At 36.4% G+C, this 9,747-nt stretch overlaps 1 protein-coding gene across 2 annotated transcripts; it reads right to left on the bottom strand.

Annotated features, from left to right (window-relative positions):
* Positions 1 to 2,423: 2,423 nt before the first annotated feature.
* On the bottom strand, positions 2,424 to 9,214 carry LOC147503333 (zinc finger protein CONSTANS-LIKE 10-like). 2 transcript variants are annotated; one of them, XM_086608051.1, is made up of 5 exons: positions 8,929 to 9,188; positions 8,218 to 8,824; positions 6,913 to 7,137; positions 4,385 to 4,692; positions 2,424 to 3,178 (listed from the first exon to the last, which is right to left on the bottom strand). In XM_086608051.1, the coding sequence occupies exons 2-5, from the start codon at positions 8,806 to 8,808 to the stop codon at positions 3,049 to 3,051; spliced, it is 1,254 nt and encodes a 417-aa protein (XP_086464177.1). In that variant the 5' UTR covers positions 8,809 to 8,824; positions 8,929 to 9,188; the 3' UTR covers positions 2,424 to 3,048. The 2 variants fall into 2 exon arrangements, with proteins under 2 accessions (XP_086464177.1, XP_086464178.1); XM_086608052.1 differs by having other exon boundaries at positions 8,218 to 9,214.
* Positions 9,215 to 9,747: the final 533 nt, after the last annotated feature.

The following is a 9,747-nucleotide window of genomic DNA, read 5'->3' as shown; positions in this document are numbered from 1 at the left end:
CACAATTTGGGGTGTGTAGGAAACAGGGCCCTAAAAATTTCATCTTCAGTAATCAAATTTGTTCTCTCTTTAAAGGAGATGATCCCAATTAACTACTAGGATCCAACAAGAGAGAGGATTATAATCAGGCTTTCTTTTAAACGGATTGTCCGTTAACGGACATATTATATAGTGTCCTGCACAACTTATATAGTGTCGTATATAAGCCGCCCATAAATAAGTTAATAAGCGTAAATTAAAAAGTTTGTTCAAAACACTATATAAGCTACCCCATGAACATATCCGTTTAAAAGAAAGCCTGGGCGGATATAACTCCTAATAAACTGCTAGGTAGATGTCACTTACTAGAGCATACCGAGGTGACGAACTCATTATGACAAAAAAATTTAACTATTTAGTACACGAATTTTTATTTTTTTTCCTAAATGGTACTCGAATTTTTTTTCTCATCTATCAGTACCACGAACTTCTAATTTCTTACAAATTGGTACTAAATGTCCAATTTCTATTTTCTGATGATCAAAATGTATTTATATCTTTAATTTCCAAATTGTCATTCCATCACTTAAGTTACTATGGTCTTCTAACCCGTCTCAATATAGTGAATCCGGTGGCGATTATATATCTTCTTCATCCACCACCACACTTTTTAGATAAAATAAAATAAAATAAAAAATAAAATAAAAATAAAAATGGTTGGTGGTGGCAAGGGTAGGGGTGGATGAAAAAGATACACGTAGTTACAAGTTATAAAAAAATAATAGGTACGGACATTTTGGGTCAGATAAATAAATGTCTAAATGCATCAAATCATAAAAATTAGAAATTCACGGTACTAATAGCAAGAAAAAAAAATTCGAGGTACCATTTAGAATAAAAAAAAATAAAAGTTGGTGGTACTAAATAGTTAAAAACTCTTATGGCAATGAATTAGTGCACCCAAAAGATAAGAGAAGAGAGTGACAACGAGATGGGTAGTTCGTTTAGAGAGAGAGGGTGAGCCATGAGTTCAAGACAATGTGGGTAAGATGCAGGTGGATTTACATATGTTATTCTTAACATGGATTTGCAAATTTGGGAGGTTGATGGGTAGGTTAGGGAATCGGGTCTGGTTTGACCCGAATCTGACCCGACCTGAATCTGAATAGTTCGGGTTCGGGTCGATTTTTATATCCGTTTACTTATTTGAATCGGATTTGGGTTCGGGTATGTCGGATTCGGATTCGAGTTCGGATATATTTTTTGGGCTTTTTTTTAATTTTTAGTGTTATCCGATCGGGTTATTCGGATATAATTGGGTTCGGGTCGGGTTCGGATATTAAATTTCGGATATAATCGAGTTCGGGTTCGGGTTCGGATATTATAAAAATATTCGGATTCGGATTCGGATATAGCTATATCCGACCCGATCCCTACCCTATTGATGGGGGTCAACAGACTACTGAAATAGTAAGAAAAAGATAGTCACAAATCGTTAGGATCAAATATTGCAACACAATTGGATAGAACTAGGAGTGTAAAAAAAAACCCGTTGACCCATCATCCGATAGGGTACCCGATTTTCACCCGCCATCCAAACCCACACCGACCCGAAAATAGACCCGCCCCTCCCCGCCACCATTTTTATGTGGTCGGGCTATGGGTGTAGGTTCTATGCTCAAACCCGACCTGTCAAACCGCCCGACCCGTACCGTGTCAAAAGCTGTTGACCCAACCTCATTGACCCGCACAATTTCAAAACTCTAACTCTAATGTTTTTGTATTTTGTTTATATTTTATTTTAACTTTTATAGGAATTTGAGAGATATGAATACAAACTTATGATTTCAACATCAATTTCACTATTCAAATTTGAACATTGGGCAAATATCAAAAGTTCAAATTCACCTTTCGAATTTTGGTAAAAATGAATCATTCATTCTTATATTAATTTCGAATTCTTTTAGTTTATATTTTATTGTTTTGTACCATAGATCCTCGCTCCCATCTTCATTTTATCATGCTATGAAAAATAATCAATTTACAAATAGTAAATCACGAGAAAAAAATTTCAAATTTACAGATATGGTTTTGGGTTCAAATTCAAGTTTTTTTTTATTTTTGTTTATTTTTTATTAATTGATTCCATTTTTTTCTATGTTGTGAATTGGAAATATATTACTTACAGAATTCGAAAGTTTTTTTTGGGTGAAATTGGATTAAAATGATAATTTCCACCCGACCCGAATGACCGCCCAAAACCCACCCCGTAAAAGTTTCGACCCAACGGGGTGATTGATGGACAAGACATGACACTTCAACCCGCCCCGCCCCGTCGGAGACCACTGGATTTGTATCCCCTAGACCCGCCCCGACCCGCCCCATCACTAGTTGACCCGCGGTTGACTCGGCCCGCCTCGTATTACACCCCTAGATAGAACACATGATAAATCTCCATTGTTATAATCCAATCACACACAGAACAGGCCATACAAAAAACAAATAGAACACTGTTTTTACATCTTTTTTCTAGCTCATTTTACATACATAATATCAATCTTCTACTGGCTTAGCGACAGCCTACAGACTTGTCTCTCTCAATCACATACATTGGTGATTTGGGAAGTACATATGAATAAAAAAAATAACTATAATCTTCTTAAAGGAAAACTGAAAAAGCTTCTGTTGTCTGACCAGGCGAAATGGCACGAATTTCTGACCGATCTGGACGGGGAAAGAGTATAACAATGAACCTAGAAAAGAAATGTACAAAAAGACATTTGAACCATATCTTTCCTCTTGGGGGCGCGGGCGCCAGATCACATATTCACCCTCGGCGTGAATACTGCAGTTGATAATGATGATTGAAAAATAAACTTCTCAGCCTCAACTTTAGTGGGTCAAACTTCCAACCCAGCATTTGCACATACGTCACTTTCTCCGGAGAAAGATCACTACTGTGCTTAGTGCTAACAACGGCATTCTTGCCATTGCATAAAGGAAGAGGGCCTTAACAACGTCTTCAAATATTAATCATTAGCCCTCTCCTTGCAGGCAATCAATGTACTCTTAGCAGCTTCTGGTTTGGCACATTGGATCATAATCATAAGCCTCCCCAGCCTTGACAAACCTTCCCTTCACACGCTTTCTAACATCAGCCCTTGCCTTGCGAGATTCATACCTTATTTTCTTGTCAAATCTATTTGGCAGTGTAAAGAGAAAAATTAGATAAGATAGAATACATGAAAAGCAACCATCAAATTTTGGGCAAATCTTCAAAGAAAAGAACTCAAATACAGTCTGGTTCTTCATGATATAGAAAATAATACGTATGAGTTATACACACACACAGGGTAAAATATGGGGTTATGGAAGTGCTTAAGTACAATATGTTAAAGTGACTTTAAAGTTCCAAATAAGTACACAAGTAATCTACAGAATATATGAAGAAAATCAAACGAGAAGAACAGATTCCGAATATGTGTTGTTTTTCTCATCAAAGCTTATTGTCATAGCAACTGATAGAAGTGCTATTTTAAAATTATTCAAAATATCTGTGCTTAAGTACTCAGGTACGATATGTTAAAGCAACTTTAAAGTTCCAAATAAGTACACAAGTAATCTACAAAATATATTGAAAGTGATGAAGAAAATCAAACGAGAAGAACAGATTCCAAAAATGTGTTGGTTTTCTCATCAAAGCTTATTGTCATAGCAACTGATAGAAGTGCTATTTTAAAATTATTCAAAATATCTGTGATAAAATTGGACTTCCAACAAATAAACATTCTCTCTTCCGAACAGCAAAAAAATATCTACGCTCCACAGTAATGAGATCTTTTAAGATTTTAAAAAATGATAGTTTGATGTTCAAATGGTGAGCAGAAAGTCTGATACTTTGATGTTCAAATGGTGAGCAGATATTTTCATCCACAACACCATGTTGTCAGGTTTTAATCATTATGTGGAACTTTTACTCTGAAAACATGTTGTTGATCAAAAGAAAGGTGAGCGAGAACTAGGAAGCACAACAAGAATCTACACTTCAACTTCCCTATTCCTCACCCTTACCTCAATTTAATACCATTTCAAAACAGAATCAGAGAAGAAAATCCAACATACTTTTCCACTTTTCCTAGTCAACAAAGTCCAAGCCTACTTTTCTCCTTCATAGATGACATTTAAATGGCAAGGCAGTGTATGTTGCATAAATTAAACAATATATTTTAAGGGAATTCTGAACTGGGACAACCAAACTAACAATCTTTAAATCCCTTCCCTTAATATATAATTCTAGAGTATACCGCAAAATGTATGTAGGATACATTAACTTTAAGTGTGCATTCATATCCAAATACATGTGATCCTAGTATGTTGCGGATAAACTTTCAACAAGTTTACTTACTTGCGAGCCTTCTTCTTTTCCTTGTAACGCATGACAGCACTATCCCTGCTAGCAGAGGGATATGAGCTTTCAGGTCCTGGCGGCAACCATGGTGGCTCATCCATGAGGAGCATTGAAGATACACCAGAGTCTTGGTAATCTCCAGCGTTACTGTCTCCAGTCAAGCCAGAAAACGAAATTGAGAGGCTGGAATGAGCTTGCCTTGTTGAGTAACCAAAGTTGGGTTCAGTTTTAGCACTCATTGCAGATTCAGCAGACGCATCGCTGCATGCTGCCTGCATCAATTTAACCTTTCCAGCAGAAGAACCCTGAAAAACAAATCCTTCTATAACCATATGGAACTCAATAGGACTTCATAGGCAATGGCAGCTTAACATTAACGTCATATTGTTTATATACTCAAATCATTTTGAACTCGTCACATTCTACATAAAGAAAAGTAAAATGCACAATTTATTCATATTACGTGCTTATCAAGTAGAAATTTCATCCAAAGGAAGAAGGAAATTCTCTCACTACAAGCTTGACTCACTTCTCAGTAGCAGCAATTACTTGGGTTTTAGAAGTAGTCATGGAAAAAAGTAAAGGCCTCCTAACTGGGATGTCATGTGTACCAACAAGCTTTTATCCAGAAGGAGCTTGTCGTTGATGTTCATAAAGTTGTAGAAGAAACTGGCAAAGTTATACAAAATGATAGATCTGACACAGTCTTCATGCTAAAGTTTGAGATCAAGAAAGCCAAGAAATATGAGCCTAGGTTCATCAGATGGTTTAAATAACAAGGTGGACAACAGAAAAAAGGTTCATGATGATGAGAAAGAACAGAGTTAAAAAGCTCCATGGAGTACAGACTACAGAGCAGTAGATGACCACCACGGTTGAAACTGCAGCCAAGGCTGAAAACTTCATAAGAAGAAATGAAGAGGATGATAAAAATGTGATTCTGATTCCTGTGTTTTCTGGCAGTTGATTTTTGTTCCACTTTCTTATTAGCTGTAAGCATGGATACTTCTCCAGAGGTAAAGTATTTGGTTCTAAGACGTGTCCAATGCTCCATTTGGAGTGTCCAATGCTCCATTTGGAGTATCCAATTTATTTAAAATATTTTACAATTTCAGACAGTCTTGGGACACACTAGGGACGCACCCTTGAGATGCTCAGGGCACTACCTGTGTTTTTAGTTTTTTTAAGTGATAAAAAAATTAAAACAATAGAAGCCCAGATATAAGTGTTTTGTTTTGTTTAAAACAAAGCATGTAATTTGTTGTTTGTTCGATCTTTTAGAATTAGACATGCTTTGCATTAGGTGATTAAAATGTTGGTAATTTGATTGAATTCGGTAGAGAAAGTTAACTTTCAATTATAGAAACTATATTTACAATTTTTTTTTGAAAGACCTTCTAGAATTCACGTATCTGTTTCCTAATTTTTTTTTCCGAGCATGCCTCTGTCGGGTCGTATCCGTATCAAGTGTCAGTGTCCATGCTTCATAGCTTATTAGTGAGAGTGTCAGGCACAGAGGAGGAACATCATAATTTTGTTATGAGAGTCAATCTGTTCTCCAAGTTAACTAAACCAAATACCAGAACAAGTGCAACAAATCCTACGGGGAAAGAAACGGACATCCCATACTACACATTGTAAATATGAGTCCAAATTGATGAAGATAAATTTTGGGAATTTAGAACAGTACAGTCCATACAAATTCGTAGGTACGTCCTCTGTATTCACATTCCTCATTTTAGCTAAAATGCGGCCAGGTTCCAAAACCATCAAGTCATGGATGAAACAGTATGTAAAGCAAAACCGAGAGAACACAAAATTTAAAAAAATTCCGTTTGGTACGAAAGAAAGCAGGGAGATGTCTGGTACTTCCAATCTCAATATTGTTGCGTGAGTTGAACTATGAACTGTAACAAAAACCATAGAGATCTATTCCAGTAACTGCTATGCATAACTGCTACTATGTATAAGTGAAATATGTAAACCCGCAAACACATATTCATCTATATATATAATACAGTTCGGAACAAGAAGATAATGTGCATAATATTTTTCCGTAGATGTGAAGAAAAAGTTATTGGCTCATCATTTTGCTGCAGTATTCCCTGATGGCCTTTCTCGTTATAAATAATAAGAATAATAAATCATACATGAAACCAACTGGAAAAATTCTCACTAATTTGAGAGTGAACAGTAAGATGGCTAAGTAGGAATCGTGTCTCTAATCCAAATAACAGGGATAAGAAGAATATGATAGTGATGTGGATGGTGTATGTTTTGGTGCAAACTTTTTGAGTCAGGAGCATGTACGGGACCTACAAGATATACTAACAAGAACTAGTATGTCTAACTGTATGATTTTATCGTTATTGCCACTTATACTTTTTTACTTATCACAGAATATGATGAGAACCTGATGTTGACAGTGATCTGGCAGAAAGAAAATTATACAGTGCGAAGATTAGAGCAAAGATTATTGCTGACAAAGGTTGGCCAGCAGAAGCAAGAATGGGTACGGATCTAACCTCCACATAAGGTCCACCCTCACAACCAGAATCAAGAGCAGACATGTGCCTCAGACCAAACATGTTATCAATCCCATTATGCTCAAAATCCTGTTCCAGATGGTTCTGACTCATGCCAAACAGTTCTTCATAGTTCTCAAAATTTATGTCAACATCTGCCAGATTGAAGTCATTAGAGAAATCTTCTTCACCAAACTCAAAGCCTTTTGGCCCAAGGCAGGATGGCTGCATAATTAAGACATGGAATTTCATGAGTCCAACAATAAAGTTTACATCTCAAATATAACTAACTCTGCAGCTTTTTGTTCTACAGCTTTTTCTATCTGATTGATTCATACAGCATATACAGTTATACTAATAAAACCCCTGAATGACGGTGAGAATTGATCCCTAGACCTCAGGGCCATTTCCCTAACACCAGAACAGAGGGACTGGCATACTATTGGATTCCTTTTCCAGTTATTTATAAGGAAATCCAATAGGACTGGTAACTGTCCAAGGACAGAGTTTTTTTTTCTTTTTTTCGGTCTAATTGAGCATATATATAATATAAGAAAAATAAATGGGTTATACGAGGGGATAAAAAGAAAAAATAAAAAAAGAGATTACAGGGAAGTATATATAGGGGGTGGGTTGCATCATTGTGAAACATATGACATCCCTACTAAGTAGGCACCTCGTATGCCACCAATCATATGCACAACCCTCTAGTTCACAAAATGAAAGTATGTTTGGTCTGCAACCTCCCATTTGTGCAGCCATGGGGGTTTACCATCGTACAAAAAAACTTGTTGTGTGTCCTTCGAGGAGGCACTTTAGTCCACAATGTAAATAAACACACATTTGTGTGGACAAGTTTCACAATGGGTCAATGGCATAGGGCACACATTTAAAACAAATGGAAAATATGTTATAAGCAACACATACAAACACAAAGGTTTACATGTAAAGTGAAGAGTTTGATTAAAAAAAAAGCAACAAGTCATTATAGCCAACTTATATGAAAAATGATATCCGACTTACCAAAGAGGGTGCACTATATGTTGAACTTTGACAACATGCAGACTGGAAAAAGAGTACATCTTTTAGACAGTCTAGGAGAAAGTTGGAAACATTTATAAAAATACCAACTAGATGTATGGTTCAGTCATTGCCCAAGTTAGAGCTCCAGTGCGAAACTCATTGAATTCTACCTCGCTAAAACTACATACTTTTCTAAAGTTTTTCATGTGAAATATTAACACCACTGCCTACTAGTTCATTAAGCAAGCAATATCAGATTCATATGCTCCATTGATGGATTACCTTTCTAGTTGGGTCTCCAGATCCAGCTAACTGATTGACACTGCAGTGCATAGAGTTTCCTGCAGCCACTGAAGAAGATCCAGCCCAAATGCTAAACTGGTCTTCATTTTCCATTTTACTCTTCCCTTGAAAAGAGGGGTCTACTGTACTATTACCATTACTATCCGAACACCCCGAATAATTACTAACACAATTCTCATCTATACTCATTAATCCCATTCTCTTTTCGCAAGCATATTCATCGGAAGAAGGAGTATCTAAAACAAATGACCAAATTCTGGAAAGCTCCTCAGCTGAAGGACACCCTGAATAACAATTAATAGTCTGCCTCTCATGCGAAGTCGAGGAGGACGCAGAATTACAATGCTCATTCCAGTCACAATTCTGACAAAGTGACATCTTATCACTAACACACCTAACTGATGCAGGCTGAGTATTACATCTTTCACATAATAGTGTCCTTGAGTGCCTCCTAGAAAGGGCATTCGCCGAATGAACATTCCGATCACACGACAAACATAAACTCGCTGCATCAGATCGACAGTAAACCATAGCTCTTTGCTCCCCACAGTAATCACATAATTGACCCATTCTCAACTAAACCTTCCTATAAATATTTAAACAAGCAAAGATCCACCCAAGAAGTTAACTACACAACAAAAAAAAGAATAAGTTATCATTAAAATCACAGATTCAAACAACAAGAATTACCAATTAATCTTGATAGGGGATGGAGCTAGAGAGAGGTAAAGGATTTATATATTTTGGGAGAGGGGGTAAAAGCGAAAAATGAAATGATGGGAGTTGGGATGAAGATGGTGTGGTGGTGGAAGTGGAAGTGGAAATATATTTTTTTGAAGATAAAAGTGCAAAAAAGAGAGAAATGAGGAGAGGGGGGACCCACAGTGTTTGCTACTGAAAAAGATTATTAGGCAGAGTTTAGGCACTTTTTTTTTTGTTTTTTTATTTATGGACAGTACCCACTACCTTTTTGGACTAATAAATATTTGTGAGAGAAGAGATTTATAAACTTTAAAAAAGGTAAGTTAGTCAAGTCAGACTTGTACACGTAGTATTCGGATTGAGTTTTAATGTTTTGCGTTTGATTAATATGCATGCCTACCGTAAACCTTCGAGATTATATATGTAGATTGTAGATTAGATCAGTAGACTTGTGATTATTATATTTTCTTATTCATAGAGCACTCAAAAGAAAATGGGTTCCCAATACAAAGTGACTTTGTTCGGTTACTTTCATCATGTGAAGCAAATCTCAGCTATGATATGATATTGTAGAGGATGATGCATTAGGTACCCAATATGGGGCTATATGTAATAGGTTGATTCTCAATAAAACAGGTGGGGTTCAGCCTCACCCCAGCTTACCTTTTGAATGAAAAAAAATCACCTACTTCCGGCTAAATTGATACGATGTTGTTCCAATGCAATTTTTTTGTTTGTAATTGCCGAATATGTTAAGAGAACCCGTCTTAATCAAGTTTTTAAACTCCAAATCACCAGTCCCAATCA

The sequence above is a fragment of the Coptis chinensis genome, chromosome 4, assembly GCF_015680905.1.
Source record: "Coptis chinensis isolate HL-2020 chromosome 4, ASM1568090v1, whole genome shotgun sequence".
Taxonomy (NCBI): domain Eukaryota; kingdom Viridiplantae; phylum Streptophyta; class Magnoliopsida; order Ranunculales; family Ranunculaceae; genus Coptis; species Coptis chinensis.
Note: the sequence above shows the minus strand (reverse complement) of the source record. Positions and strands in the feature narration are given on the sequence as shown.

What these genes read in the sequence shown, in the direction of transcription:
- LOC147503333 (XM_086608052.1), bottom strand. Translation starts at nt 8,808, where the DNA reads ATGGGTCAATTATGTGATTACTGTGGGGAGCAAAGAGCTATGGTTTAC. An exon ending in AGGGTGGACCTTATGTGGAG is followed by an intron (nt 4,693 to 6,912) that starts GTTAGATCCGTA and finishes TTTGTTTTTCAG; the next exon opens with GGTTCTTCTGCTGGAAAGGT. An exon ending in GAAAAGAAGAAGGCTCGCAA is followed by an intron (nt 3,179 to 4,384) that starts GTAAGTAAACTT and finishes ACTGCCAAATAG; the next exon opens with ATTTGACAAGAAAATAAGGT.